Source organism: Ambystoma mexicanum, chromosome 12 (genome assembly GCF_040938575.1).
Source record: "Ambystoma mexicanum isolate Mex_15411 chromosome 12, UKY_AmexF1_1, whole genome shotgun sequence".
Lineage (NCBI taxonomy): Eukaryota > Metazoa > Chordata > Amphibia > Caudata > Ambystomatidae > Ambystoma > Ambystoma mexicanum.
Window position 1 is genome coordinate 666039410 of NC_090936.1, and position 15959 is coordinate 666055368.

Genomic DNA, 15959 nt, shown 5'->3' on the forward strand with positions numbered 1-15959 from the left:
TCAACATATGCTCGAGGAAGCCCTGCAAAGCCAGGCATCGACCGCATCATATAAACCCAATTCCTTATAAACAATATTCCCCAGCATATTCTTCAAATCTCACACATCTAGCCATCCCTACATTTATTTGCACCTATAAAGGTGGCTGCGCGTTCTCCGTTGTTGCCCCATTGCTCTGGAACTCTCTCCCTCTTGATTTTTGCTCTTGTTCTTCTCTTGTCACTTTCCGTTGCAAATCTAAAAGCAGGATCTTCACTCAGGCATGTGGCTGCTACCACTCTTCCCTCATAGACTCAGTGGCAAGGAACTGCCCTGTGCTGTATGCGCGCTCAGCAAATAGCAATACATAGAAATACTAGCGGCTCCTTCATATGTGAAGGCAATGCCTAATGTACTACATAAAACCTCACAGGCCAAAGACCTGAAATCACACGCAAGGTGCAGCTTTATATAACCATGCACTGATCCCATATGTCAGGTGTAGCTTCGGATGGACAGGTACAACCAATTTACACCCAAGTACAGCCGTACATGACCAATTACAGGCTCACATACTCAAATAATGCTATATGATGGACCCAGCCAGTTCCAGTCATCATATACTCATGTGCAGCATTCTACACCCAAGACAATCTTCATCTACATACCTACTCTGGCGGACCGAAATGGCTATCTGAGCCAAGCCTATACATCCCCATACACATTTTAATTGATGCTATGAACTTACATTGTAAAGCAAGTGATAAGGCAGATGAGTTCAAATGCATTTGGAAATATCTGATGACCATCTGCATGGCCATAGATAAATATTTTCACCTGTGCTAATTTGTGAGTTAGGCAAGTTTACATTTGTAGATATCCGGGATCTGTGTGTATCTGTTAGGAACTGTGCAGATGTGTTCAAGAAATTGGTCAGCTCTATCAGTGTTTTTTAGAGATGGCAGAGTAAGGATGCATCTGTTAGATACTGAGTTTTCTGCCTGACAACGTGCTAAAACCACAAGAACCAAGGTAGTGCATGTGAGTGCACACCTGCGGCTGAGGAGACTTGGTTGGGTGTGGGTGGAAAGGCAGTAGAGAGCAACAAAGTGAGGACTGGTGCCATTCCAGTCCTGTAACTTAGCAACCATGACCCTCCGGGGTTCCCTGGAGGGAGTGAATGATCTGCTTTAGGCTACCAAGGTATCCTATTTGGATATGGCATGGTCCATACATGAAACAAGAGAGCATCTACCAGGGATCCTTAAAGTGACACGAAGGGCAAAGCAATTGGTGCAAGCTATGCTCCAAGCACCGTCGAGTGGTATATTTAGGGGCTCTGGTGTGGCCCCATGGATACAAAATTATTCTAGCACCTTTAATAGCTGACCACACATGCCTGTATTGTTGATAGTAGGATGGGAGTCGATGTGCATTCATTAGAAATAGACACACTACATTTTGAATGGGATCTTCAGACCAGAATCCTGGGGCTACTGGCCAAATTGCCACCTAACCCTAGTTATAAAGTGCATACATGTGGCCTATTCACAAGCCCCCAGAATGCAACATCTGTCCAAATATGAAATGAAAATGCCATAGAGAGATAAAAAGAGGACTGCAGGAGGCACAGTGGGATTGTCCATGGGTTTCTTAAGTTCCTTTTACCAACTGATTACCATAGGATTGTTTAAGTCACCCAGTCTCTGCTTCATTTTGTTAAGAACAACATAGACTTCTGCCTCGAAGCATACATTTGACACTCAATAATCCAATTGAGTTGTAACTCAGATTTATGAGTTTGATTGAGAGCACCACTCTTTTCTCTCGAGCTTCCTTCTGCTATGGGGGTTATTCTCCACATAATTTTCTGCTACTTTTTAGTTAGAGCAATTTCTAACCCTGTCTGGGTCCCGAGCTGTCCCTCCCTCATGAAGGAAAAAATTGTAGCAGGCGTAGATTACCTTCATACTCTGCTGACATACCTTGCATTCTAAGATAACTATGCACATGCATCGATATGTGCGAATGAGATGCAATCCCACTCTGCACCAACTCCTTTGACTTCTCTATTTCCTCACCTTTGCCTTTTCCATCTGGCCTTGGAGAAACATAATACGCTATGCTGTCTTCACTAACGAGCACGGCAGAGTCCATCTGGCATCGACGGCCAGCTGCATCAACGGCCGTATAATGAGGGTGTGTTCTCTGTCAGCAATAATGTTGCAAGGTGTGACCCTGCCAGGTTGGGACCACTCCACTGATGTTGAAACTCGTCTGAAACACTTGTGTATGGGCGCAATACAAATAAAATATCATATGTGGGCATAAAAGACCGGGACACATGAGGGATGGGGGTTTACTTGCAGCAAATTCTCGTGTTTACGTTGGTTGTGTGTCTGCTGCTGCATTACTAATAAAGTATTCATCAATCCACCAGAATTGTGAGTGGTCAATTTCTGTCACCACAATCGACAGTACATCATGGCAGGGAATACAAGAGCACGAAAGACCAAAGTATAGTGTGATCTGGTTTACTGGTAGGCATCACTTCGTAACTACATTCTTATTGTGGGACCCCAGGGTAGGATCCACCTCGACTGGCCCCGGAAGGAGTGAGAGAGATAAGGTGATTGCATTTAGGTCCCCAATGGTATACAGCTAAATCTTTAGATAGTAGGAGTTGCCCATCTATAGTGAACATATTGGAATTTAGGGATGTCTGGGTTAGAAAGGTCCAAGCACACAGGAAATGAAAGAGAGAGGGGTGGCCCTTAGTGAGACACTTTACAAGCATTCTAATAAAAACCCTTCAAGCGTCTTTGAGAGTTGGTGTTTTCTTGAGGCCATCTGTGACACTACAGACATACTACTGAATCATGGTATTGATCTCGTAAAGTAAGAATGCAGAGTAGTTTCCATGATGGTGACAGTAAATACTTACGTCATCGGCCATGTTGGCCTCATCCAAGGCAGACTCTGCTTCCTTCTTCACTTTCTTAGCTTGGTTCCTGTTCGCCAGCATCTTCTCCTGTAACGCCGATATCTCCTCTTGCAGCTTTTCATGCCTCTTAGAGAAATCATCAAGATTGTCATCAATCCGATCTGCTTTTCCTTGTGCCTGAAACAACAACAGGCCAAATGGATATTGATTTTGTTCTTGTAAAGCACAGTTGCCTTCATCTTTTAAAATCTGGCCCCAAGGTTATGTTCAAAAGAGTATGATTTAAGGATAGCAGTGTAGGTAATTCAGGAAAATAGAAGACAACTCTGGTAACAATTGATTATGTACAGGGCTGCAGGAAATTACAATTTTTATGCAATGGAGCAAATCTGCAACTTATTAGGGAATCTATGTGATCACGGCACCGCCCGTAACTGCGCCGACGAAAATGTCAACACCATTTACGGTGCCACACAGTGATCAAATAGCTCACTTTACCCACCTCCCCACCCTGCATTACCCCTACCCCACCCCACTTACCTTAACGGCGGCACACTTCTGTGTGAACCACCGACTCCCTGCTATCCTTGCGGTGTCGGTTCCTCCCACTTGCGTTGGTCGGAGCTGCCGCCGCAGGTTATTTTTAATTTTTTTAACTTTGTTGTCCCCCGCTTACCACAATGGTAAGCGGGTGACACCCTTGCAGCCGGTGGCGCCCGTTACTGCCCCCAAGGAGAGCAAGGGACACCCCCGCAACCTCTGCTCTGCTTGGGGGCAGTAATGGGAGTCAGTGTTCTGTGCACCCACAAAGTCGCAGTGACTGCGGTGGCGCACAAATGAGGGCAACATTATGGTGTATTTCCCTTATTAGGCCATTCTTCCGCCAAACGTCCCATGATACATTCATGCTGCTATTGCTTTATGGTAGAACAGGCCTAATGTACATGCCCAATATTGAGCGAAACTGAAACCAGAAGAAAGTTGTGCTTTCACCCTGAAGTCTCCAAACTCTGAATAAGAGTTCATTATATTAACTAGCAAACCAGATTGAGCGTGATCTTTTTGATCCACTGCTCTATTCCCTACGTATTGAATACAAAAATAAATCTTCCATTTATTACCAGTGGAAAACTTCCTAAAATGTGGGCTTATGTGTCAACTTTGCCATCGTAAGATCAAAGGCAAATAGAAGCAACTTAGGAAAGTGAGTGAGCCACCTCGCACCCAATTAAAGAGAACGTGGAATTCTCCCCCATGACAAATCTGAAAATAATGGGCGCCGAGTGTTCATTTTTCAGGCCACTTTTCATCAGAATTTGGATGAACAAATGCCTAAGATTTACAAGCAGTTCTGACCGTAAAGAACTTGCAATTCCCAACATCTTCTAATGCCAGGTCTGCAACAACGTGAAGGCCTTTTTCTCCCTCAGAAATAAAGTATCACATCATCTCGGTATAGTGCTCCGAAGAAACACTGGATCAGAGGTAGACACACATCTGTGCCACCTCACTGCTGTTTAATAAAGTAAGAACATTGCCATATGTTTAATTGTGTTCCCAGGAAATGACTGCCCGCTTGACAATGCCTTCAGGATAGTGACATGCCAGTGATTCTCATTGTGTGCTCATTGTCATGCAGGTATTCAAGTTACCCATAGTAATGGGCATACCATTCCCTCCATATAACTGCTTTCCAGTTCCAGCAGCGCCATGCCAGTGTTGTAAGCACAAGATTTCACATTTCCCCCAGTAAAGTAAAATATAATGTTCCCAGTACTTCCAGAAAATTGTCATGCAAGGTTCAAGATTTCCATGCCAGGGTTTTCTCTCGTTATGCATTGTCACTAATTTCGACATTGTTCCCAGAAAACGATCAAAGCTCTTGAAAATGGTCATACCATTGTTTTTCATTAGTGCCCTGCCAGGATTGCCACACCTACTCGCATGTTCATGCTGGTTCACATGTTACCCACAGACAAATGCCACGCCAGTTTCACATTGCCTACAGACATTGGCAGGCCAGCATAGACAGTGCATGTCAATGTTGCACCAGCTAAGCACATTGCTATTCTAGTTTCCACATTGACACCAGAAAATGAGCATGGCTCAAGCAAATTGTCATGCCAGTTTTAACAGTGCCATGTGTGATGGCCAAGGAATTAACAGTTGAGAGAAGACTGACTTCAAGTTCTACACTGATCTTATTCGCATCGCAAACAGGAGTTCGTTTTGACTGAAACATCACTGGAGAGAGTGGTAATAGTGGAACAGTGCTTTGGCAGTCACCAGTGTTTTTACCTTTCGCTGGTGCCATGGTGCTCAGTCCTTCGCTATAATCCCTGAGTCAAGTCTGCCATCAAGCAGTTCAAAATAGTCACTTGCAGTCTTGGTTTTTTATTGTGTCCCAAGTACTTCTTTCTTGTTCCTTCTTCGATCTTGGAAGATATCGTGGTCATCTGACTTCCAAGTTGGTCCTTCTGTACTCTGGCACGAGTTGCCCCCAGCAGGCACACTAGGTGATTTGACGGGATCACTAGACTAAACAGATGGCTCTAGGTCATAGCGTATTTCCCTACATATTTGGATTTTAGACACGTCTTCTTTAAAACTAATACACCGTCACTTATCTCAGGCCCTTATCTCTGGCCATCAGTTTGTAGCCTTTCCACCAGTTTAGGAACACCTTCTTAGAAGAGGGTTTAAAGTGGTCAAATCTCTAGGCCTTGTGCCCAAAACTGGCCACATGCTAATCTCTCCTTCCACCTGTCTCTGAATGTCAGCTTTTTGTTGTTGTCTCCGACTCTCTCCCCACTCTTCTCTCTACTTTAAGATTCCTCCTCCTTCTCTGGCCTATGGCGTTGCACCCCTACCTCGTCTTCCTTGTTCAAGTTGTAAGCTGATTCCCTCTATCTCTCTCTCCCTTCCAAGTTGTCCCTTTTCTTGCCTTCTTTGAGGTTCTTCCACCTCCCTTGCTTTTCATGTCCTGTCTTTCCCCACGCCTGGCTTTCCCTCTCCATTTTACAAGCTCTTCTGGTTATTCTTCCCCACATTTGCCTCCACTCTCCTATTATGTTTTCACTGGTTCCTTCTTTCCTCCTTCTCATTCAGTATGTGCTAATACCTCCTCTGCTCTTTTCTCTCTTCTGCAGTGTTCCCCCTCTTCTTCTTTTTCTCACTCTCTCTCTACTCTTTATCTGATCATCTGTCAGTCTGCTCCTTCAACCCTGCATCTCCTCCACCCACTGTCTCTCCCTTCCTCAACTCCAACCTCTCCCTTCACTGCTCTGCACACCTCTCTCTGTAATCTTGATATGTCTCCTCATCCCTACACCCTCATACTGGCTCTACCCCTTTTCATATCTTAGCCAGGTGGATAATTCACCCTGACATTTTGGAAAGTGCACCCACTGTGCATGGAATGAGAGTGGGGATTGTGATTTGTCAAAGGTCAATTTGAATACAACTCTCTCATGTGGGCATAATGGTGCGACAGAGTGCCTCAGGATGCCGTGCACAAAAGTTATATCAAGATAGATTGCCATTTTGGAGTCAATGCTACCTTTCTCCTGAGTGGCCCTGCTCTGGTCTGTGGGTGTCTCACACCAGTGCCGTAGCCTTTTCTGACTCTGTAACACAAGCATGAATTCTAACAGCCTGTGGTAGGTTGTGTTCGTGAGCAGCGTTTGTGTACCGAATGCTTGCTGGATGCGTACAGAGATCCTCAGTACCATGCAGCTTGTGAAGTTTCTCATTGGCAGTCCTGTAGGCTACACAATCTGTATCTTTAACACCCCTTCTATCAGAATATAGTTCTGAAGTCTGAGACCCTAATGTTGTGGCTAAAACAGTTTGGTTGACCTGACTCTTACTCCTGGTAAAGAACTTGGGAAATAGTGGGACACTTTACAAACAAGACTGGGAATGGGATGGAGCCCAGGGGCATCTCCCATATACTTCATCTATGGCCCGCATCATGGAGTGGGCAATGGCATCCTGCCCCCAGGATTTCCTGACCCCTTTTGCTAGCCTCTTCGATGTGACCTTGTTACATAACCCCTTTCCCTGTAGCTCTCCTTTAAGACTGGTATTCGTGGGGTAGTCTGGGTCTTTGGCTTAGGCACTGAAAAGGGAACATATCTAAGACCTTTCTTCAAAGTCCTGGGGCTATGCCTCTGTGTTCTGTCCTCCCATGAGCAACCTGTTGCCAGTTCTCCTATGGCCAACACATCGCCTTGGTTTGTCTTTACACCTTGTGTAGTTTGTGGGCAAATGGTATGTGACAAAGTATGTGTTAGCTGCTTTTTTGTGTCTTGTTAATCCATTGAGGGAATGATGGAAGGTTAATTCTCAGCAAACTCTTATTCGGCTAACTGGGCATCGTGGCCACCTTGACTGGAACCATTTTATTCTTCTCTTCCAGATCTATGTGAGCCTTTATGTAGACCTTTTGATCCCCAATGATGCAGGTAATGGGCACCATACAGTGAGTTATTTTGAGATGATGAAATCTTTTTTTTTATGGATAATTATTGCATTTGTAAAGCTCCTAAGCCCGAAGGCATCTGAGCGCTGTTGATGAACCAGTTACACACAGACAAAAAGGCATCCAACAGTGGGAAACACTGTTAGGGTAAATTGTATTATGTTAGGAGAGTGGGCCATGGCTTCCAGCCCCTGCTCTACCTTAGGGAAGTCAGGTCGGATAGGCGGGCAATGAGTGAAGAGTCGCCGGTTAGGCAAACTGTCAGGTTTTTAGGGCATTATGGAAGGGCCACTACAATTCCTCTGCTCTTGGGGCGGGAGGGAGTTCCATTGGCTCACAGCCACAGTGGGCAAGCTGGATCCTCCTCGTTTAGTTGTTTGAATTTCAGTAAGGCCAGGCGGTGCACATGGACTGATCTTACTGGTCTTCAGGTTTGAGCTCTCACCCTTTTGTGAGACAGGTATTCTAGGGCCATCTTTGAGAGACATGTGTGCGCTATGGAGAGTGTTTTGAAGATAATCCTTTCGCAAATAGGCACCCAGTGGACTTCCTTTCTTGCTACTGAGATGTGCTCTCTTTTTGGGATGTTGAGAGCTGAGCGTAGAGCATTGCTTTGTATTACTTGCATTTGGGGATGTTCTGTTTGGAAGTCCCTGTAAAGAGGGCATTGCAATACTCCAGTCCTGCCCCAATGATGGCCGGGTGATAGTTAAGCAACTGGTAGGTTTAAGGAATTGTCTTGCTGCATTAATGAGTTTATCTGTTTAAGCCGCTAAGGAAGCGTTTGCATTCACTTGTTTGGTGAGTGATAGGGAGGCATCCAGATGGACCCCATCCATCTATCGTGAGTGAGGTGAATTTGGCATCTAGCTTCTTCAGCATCGCTGGTTAACCTGCTAGTAGAATCTCTGTTTTGTCGCTGTTGAGACAAAGGCCGTTGGTTGGCCATCCACAACTGGGTAGTTGCATAGATTGTGTTAATAGTGCGGAAATCATCTGCGTGGATGCCTGACAGAGGGATGGGGATTTGTTTGTCATCGGCATAGTTCATGAAGGAAATGCTGATGAAGTCCAGGAGGTCGAAGAGGGGTCTGGTGAAAATATTTTATGATATGATATAGCATTGGTAACATGCCTATACACACATGTTTCAAGGCACAACGAGGCAAGGGAAAGGGAACAGAGGGAAGACAGAGACAACGATCTCACTAGGCCAGGTGACATTCAGATCGCGCAAGTGCAAGGGAAGAGGTAAGGAGAAAAGTGTGGCGGGGAAGGGGTAGAGGACAGTGCAGAACATGGGATAAATAGAATAAATAAAGCGATAAGTAAAAAGTATGGCCAGCTGATGGCAAGTGCAAGGGTAAGTGCAGATATCGGGTTTTAAGTGCTGGTAGGGGGACTGTAGGAATACAGAAAACAGTCCCCAAGTGCGGGGGTTGCCAGGGAGGCAGTGCAGGTGTGCAACTGGCGGGTGAGTGCACCTTGGCCCGAGATCAGAGGGTGGCCAAGTAACCAGGGCAGTTTCAGTTTCAGCCAGGAGTTCAGCGGGGGAGAGAGAGTAGGAGAGACATCAGAAGCAAAGAGGAAGGTTTTGAGGTGCTTCCAGAACCAGAGATGGTTCTCCTCAAGTTTCAGAGAGGCAGGGAGGCTGTTCCAGAGGGAGGCCCCAGCTGAAGAAAGTGATCTAGCACCAACTGATTGGAGAAGCGACTGACACTGAGGAAGTTGGAGGCGGACGAGCGAAGAGCTCGAGAAGAAAGATATTTAGGAAGAGAGAGTTGAAGATATTGAGGCCCCAGAAGGCCTTGTGTACAATGCAGAGGGTTTTGAACGTAATCCTCACAGCCACTGGGAGCCAGTGCAGAGATGTTATGGATGAGTTGCAGAGGGCGTAGAGTAGAAGCAGGCAGATTTAGAAAGATGCTGTTGCAGTAGTTCAACCTAGAGAGAACCAGAGCTCTGGAGACAGTGAGCTTCTGGGGAAGGAGAGGAAAAGAAGAATACATCTGATGAGGTGCAGTTGATAGTGTGACTTCTTAGAGACATCAGAGATGTGAGGAGAGAAGGAAAGTGTGGAGTCGAAGATGACCCCAAGGTTTTTAGCCTCGCAGGTGGGAGCAGGAAGAGCGCCAAGAGAGGTTGGCCAGAGAGTGACAGGAAACGAGAGTGACAGTAGAGGGAGGAGAGACACACGAGCTTAGTGGGAACCACAAGGAATCGGGATGGGACGGGAGCTGGCGAAGTCAGAGAAGACTCTCATGGTTCTCCTTTCTAGGAAGGAAACTATCCAGGTCATGGCTCCTTGGGAGAAATTGGCTGTGGCTGTGAGGTGGTGGCATAGTGTTTTGTGGTCCCCTAGGTCAAAGGCGGCTGAGAGGTCAAGGAGGAGGAGGGGGCTGGCTTGCCTTCATCTCTGAATGCGTCTAGCTGGTTTTTCAGATCCAGTAGCTCTGATTCCTTGCATTGGCCTGGCTGGAAGCCTGTCTGGCACATGCCAAGCATTCTAGAAAGAGTTGGATTTGGTTGTAGGCTGCTCTATCTAGGATCTTAAGCAGGAAAGGGACAGTAGGGATAGGGCAGTAGTTTGGTGCTGACTGGTCTAGCATAATTATTTTAGTAAGGGCAGAACCCATGATTCCTTTAAGCTGTCTGGGACTAGATTTGCCATGAAGGAGGCGTTTATGAATTTGGTAATCAATGGGACAAAAGTTGATGAACAGTATTTGATGGTGCTAGCAGGGCAGATGTCTCCTTTGCACCTAGACGGTTTGAGGTTGCTGAGGATGTTGGATGTTTCTGTTTCAGAGATTTCTTTTAGTGAAATGGTGTTATCTGAGATTTGGTGGAGAGGGGAGTGGAAGGTGGGGTGATCATAGTTTTTTCTTCTCTATGTTCTGCTGTAGAGGGACTATTTTAGACTGCATGGCCTTCTGAATGTTTATGCTCCATATTTCATCTTTCGAGATGGTGGAGAGGGGTTGGAAGGGGTTTCTAGTTCTCTAAGAATTCTAAAGATTTCTTGGAAGTTCGAGCTAGCGTTATTGATTCTTGTGTTATAGGCTGCTGCTTTGGTGGCAATGATGGCCTGCTTGTAGTCTTTGGAGATCAAGGTAAATGAGGCTTTGGAATGGTCGGTATGAGTCTTTCTCCAAAGGCTTTCCACTTGTCATTTTCTTGAACGCAAGGCATGGAGGTCGGCGGTGAACCAGGAATTAATGTGCCCTATGGGTTTAGCTTCCCTGGGTAGAAGAGGGGCAACTGCGCCTACTGCCTTGGTAAGGGTAGAGGACTGCTAAGACTGTCGGGTCTCTTGAGTTGAAGTGCACTGGTAAGAGCAGTGAGAGGAGTGGGGAGATCGAGTCTTTGGAGAATTTCTGGGAGCTACGGACCAAGGTGGGCAGTAGGGCTGAGATGGCAGGAGGATGCTGTTTCAAGGGGGGTGGTGAAGGACAAGATTTGGTGATCTGACCATGGGCATGGTGTATTGGAAGTGATAGAGATCTGACTCTTAGGTCGGCTATCCAGTACAGGGTTCCGTCCTTAATGTGGCTGGTGTCTGACACACATTGGGTGAAACTGAGGGTTGTGAGTGCATTGGACACAGCTGAGGCAGCAGTGTCTGTGGGGTCATTGTGTCCTAGGTTCAAATCCCCAAGCAAAATAATTCTGGAGGTGTGTTTAATGTTATCACCAACCATGTGTCAGAGGTTTTCCTCAAAGTAGGATGTAGGTCTGGGAGTTCGGTATATAAGGTGGATAGAAATTGTGTCCTTAGGGAAGGATGAGAGCTTAACCGAGAGGAGCTTGCAGTTCCCTTCCTTGAACTGTTGGAAACTCAAATTGGTAGAGTGTCTCTAAAGATGAGTGCAACACTTCCACTTCTTGAGATAAGTCTGTCATTTCTGAGAATGGCGTAGCCATCCAGTAGGGCTAAAGAAAGTGCTGGGCCAAAAGCTTGCTGGAGTCAGGTTTCATTGATGGCGAGCAAGTCAAGATCTTGGGCAGTAATCCAGCCATGAATGTTGAGGGCATGCGCTGGAGGGATCTGGCGTTGATGAGGGCTTCTTTCTGGAGGCGGATAGGCTGCTTGAGGTGTGGGCAGGGGTGCTGAGGTGTGAGCTTGGGCTGTTGTGGCTTTGCCTCTGGTGGTCTTGCTTGTCATAGCAGGGTTAGGTAGGATTGTGGTGTTTGGTGCGACAGCCTATCTTATGGGCAGGGGGTAGCTGATGGCAGGTTTGGCGAGGAGAGTAGCTGTGGTATGCTGGGTATACCCTTGTCTAGTGCTGGTGCTCTGAGAGCAGGGATGACCCATATTTGTATGGCTGTAGTGAACTTTTATTGTGTTCTAGTGTCTAGGGAATTGTTCTCCTTGTGGTTTGGGCTGGGAGGCAGAGAGGGATGGAGCAGGCGAGTCGACTGCCAATCTTACTGTTTCGTGCTGCCGAGGTAGCTGGGGTTGAGGTAAAGGCTGCTAACGTCTTGAATGCCCCCTGTAATGGTGGAAGAGCTGCAATGTCAGCTGACCTCCCTACGAGGAGGATCATGCAAGGAAATCCTGGAGGGGTACATTCCCCACATGGGCAGTATCAAAGGGGGACCAAAACTCGGGCTGGCAGGCTGCAGGTTTAAGGTACCTCTGTGGCTGATTTGAACTTGCTGGTATGGTAATGTTCCATATTAATGGGGCAATATTGCTCACTTGGCATATCCCAAAGTTTGGGATGGCCTGGTGAAGTCAGCGCTTCCTGCAGTACCCTGCGCCTCAAGCACGGGTAATAGTGAGGCTGGGGCATACTGTGTATGTGGTCTGGGGCTCAGCAGAGCAGAGCTCTCAGTGATTGTTACCTGAGCAGCCTTGTGGTTGAATACTGGGTCTAGCCTGCAAAGTGGATGCAGGAGGAGGGTCTTGGTGCTGACCGGAAAGCTGTTAATGTCCCTGTGGCCCTGGACCACCTCACTGTACGTAAGAGGCTGCGTGTTGGAGCTACAAGGTGAGCGGAGGGTCTCGGGTGGGCAAAGCATTGCGGAAAAGGTGTATGAGGCTTACTGAGGGAGAAAATGGGTTGTGGAAGGGGATGGACAGAACAAAGGGCAGCGAAGGTGAATACGTCTTAGGGGGATGAAATAGCCAGCTGTAAAGTTGTTTACATCAGGCTTACCTTTCAGGGTAGAACGGTGCCATTGGGGAAGGCTCCGATCAGACCGCTGAAGTGGCGAACGGCAGAGAGCTGCAGAGAGCTCCAAAGGCCTTGTGGTACGGCCTTGATGACTGTCCGGCTCCGCCATCTGACTCTGTTGAGCGAATGCCATTTCTTCTGTAGTAAACCATCGAAATGCTTGAATGGTCGCAGGGAGACGCAAAGGATATTCGGCTTGTTGGCGTTGGCCAGTTTACCAGGGGGTGCAACTGCTATGTTGCAGAGGTCATCTTCCTGCTTCTGGGGTTCTGTGGGTCCCAATGTTGAATCTACCATGATAGCTGTTTAAAAGCTCCCAGAGTCGAGTTATTGGTGACAGCTCATCCATCCAGATCCACATTTATGTAACAGTCCTTTCCTTTGGCCCCATGGGCTAACTTGTCCAAGTGATATCCTGGGGACTACTCTGGCTCCGGCCACCATTCTACCCGGTCATCCAGAACAAGTTCTGGATCACAACATACTTGTGAGCTCCTTGGCACATTTCTCTAGGCTGATCTGAGTGATTTGTGCTGCTTTCCTGCATATGTAACACTTAAGGGTTGGTCACTCTTCTCCTCTGAGTGGTGGTTATTGAATTAAAGCATTTGTATTTCCTCCAGGTCATGGGTTGGATCCATGGGTGCTGCCAACTGCAGGCTGACTCACTATTTAGGAAGGTGTTGCACTATAGATTGTGGTTGTTCTATCTCCCTCTGTGATCTCATTCTTGGTCTCCTTTTGGCTGGGGCTTACTCCAGGGTAGGTCAGTGTAATTGTTGCATAGCCTTCTGGAGATAAGGGTGCAGAGAGTTTTACAGTTGCTCCAGAACTAGCGTGCACATCACTTCTTTTAAGGTAAACCCTTTGAAACTTATTTATGGGCTTTGAATTCAGCAAAAGCATTGTCAGAGCATTTATCAAAGCTGCAGAAGTAGCTTTTGTTGTCTTTGATGGTGAAACGTAGGATCAGCTGAGCCTTCTGAGGATTCTGCATTTGAGGCTGTTGTTTTTGAAACCTTAATCTGGATTCAAGATCCGATACTCTGCCTGCAGTTTACTGGTCAGCAAAGGTACCACAAACCGCCCCTTTGGGCACCTTGACGTTCCTGCTACTCATTAAAAATAAGCAAAGAATGTTCCAATATCTTTTATTTCACTATATTTCTACAACACAACAGAGGTGATTGGGTCGCATAGGGTGTGATGTGTCTCTACTGTCTTCAATTCTCTCTTCACTTTCAGCTGCTCATCCATACTGTTATTCATGGTTCCCTCTAGGACATCATAGGGTCTGAGTTGGACTAAGATTCCCCGTTATACCAAGCTTAACGCTACAATTGGACCAAGGCCAAGATTTGGGGGAGGTCTTTCACAGCCTCCGAATCTTAGATTATCTCCTGATTTTCGAGTTCTGCATTGGAGGTGTTAGAAGGTTAAAAGCCTGTCTGTCCGGAAGAGATGGTTTGATTCCCAGATGGCGACAGACTTCTCCAAGAGGATGGGTCCCATAAATTCTTTTGCATGTGGATTTCTCCAGCCTTCCTGTGATTTAAACTTATTTGTCTTGGTCCCGTCTGCAGCAAAGGTGAAGTCTTCCCCCTCCAGTCCGATTCATCCTTTTCTCCTAGAAAGGGACTATAAAAAGAGTGCTCCTACTGACTGGACCAGTGCCCTATCACTGGATATAGAGACTAGGTCCAATCATACTGTCTCATGGGCAGCAATCCTACTTCTAGGAGCGGGCAGTGCCTGTGGCTCCCAGGGTCTCCCTGATCCCATCCCCCTGTCTCCTCAGTGTAACCTCATCACACATGACACAGAGTTGCACCACAGAGGCATGTTGTCATTCAGATTTCCACTGTGCCACAGAAAATGACCATGCTAGTTATGATATATATGTTATGGTGAGTCATTTATAACGCACCTGTACACACGTGTTTCTAGTTGAGACAAGGCAAGGTAGGGAAGACAGAGGGAGGACAAAACAAACTATCTTACTAGGCCTTGTGTCATTCAGATCATGCAAGTGCAGGGGGGAGGAAGAGGGGAAATGCCAGGGTGAGGGAAGGGGGAAGTGCAATCAGGGCAGTATTGCTTTAAGCGCGGCTCTTGATAAGTGCATGGAGGCAGGGGACTGTAGGGTTACAGATAGCCCCAAGTGCGCCGTCGGCCCGCAGGCAGTGCAGGGGCTACTGGTCGTGGAGGAGCCTGGTGCCCATTAAGATTCTGAGGGTAGCCAGGCATCTAATCAGCACAGCAGACATGTAGATCAGCAGGGGAGGGAGAGAATGCAGAAGCGAAAAGGACGGTCTTGAACTGCTTCCGGAGCCTCTGGTGCTACGGCTCAAGTTTGAAAGGGGTAGGTAGGCCATTCCATAGAAAGGCATCTGCAGAGGAGAGAGATCTACCACCCACTCTCTGCCTGGAGAAGCGTATGTCCCTCAGAGAGTTGGAGGTGGCTGAGCGAAGGGCTTGAGAAGGAAGGTGTTTAAAAAGAGAGAGTTGAATGTAGTGCGGGGCCTGTCCCCCGAAAGCCCTGTGGACAATGCTGAGGGTCTTGAACTTGATCCTTGCAGCCACCCAGAGCCAGTGGAGAGATTTCAGGGCTTGAGAGATAAAATCCCTGGGCTTGAGGCCAAGGACAAGTCTCGCAGTCCTATTCTGGATTAGCTGCAGAGCGCAGCGAGTAGAGGAAGGCAGATTGAGAAACAGGCTGTTGCAGTTGTCCAGCCTAGAGAGAACCAGGTCTCTGGAGACAGTGAGCTACTGGGGTAAAGTGAGAAAAGGAAGACTACCTCTGAGGAGGTGCAGCTGATAGTGGGACTTCTTACAAGGTCCATGATGGGAGGAGAGAAGGAGAGAGATGAGTCAAAGATGGCACCAAGGTTTTTTGCCTCACAGAAAGGCGTAGGAAGAGGGCCCAAGGAGGGTGGCCAGAGTGAAAGAGGAAGAGCGGGAGCAGGGGTCCTAATGAGAAGGATCTCAGTCTTACTGGCATTAAGGCAGAGATTGTTGGAGGCACACCACTCCTGAATCGCGGATAGACAGTCAGTAATGAGCAAAAGAGTAGAGGAGGCTGAGGGGAGCCTGAAGGAGAGTTGAGTGTCATCTCCTCTAACACTGAAAGTTAGAGACGGTGGAGATGAGGTGGGCCAAGGGGGTCAAGTAGACATTGAAAAGCCAGAGTAAGAGGTTAGAGCCCTGGGAAAACCACACGTGGAGAGAAAGGTGGTGGAGAGAAAGGAACCAAGTTGGATCTGGGGGGTCAGTCCAGGAGGAAGGAGGTCAACCAAGCCAGGGCCTGATCCGTGATGACCAGGTTCTCACAGAGATGATTTATCAGCATGGCATAATTGACCTGATGAAAGCA

The 15959-nt window shown here is 47.2% G+C and overlaps 1 protein-coding gene across 3 annotated transcripts in view; it reads right to left on the bottom strand.

The window, feature by feature from the left end:
• Window positions 1–15959, bottom strand: part of LAMB4 (laminin subunit beta 4) — a 933969-nt gene that overhangs the window by 33475 nt on the left and 884535 nt on the right. For all 3 annotated transcript variants that reach the window (XM_069629159.1, XM_069629158.1, XM_069629160.1), the window contains one exon: window positions 2924–3100. In XM_069629159.1, the coding sequence (XP_069485260.1) occupies window positions 2924–3100 (177 nt within the window). The remainder of the gene's footprint in view (window positions 1–2923; window positions 3101–15959) is intronic.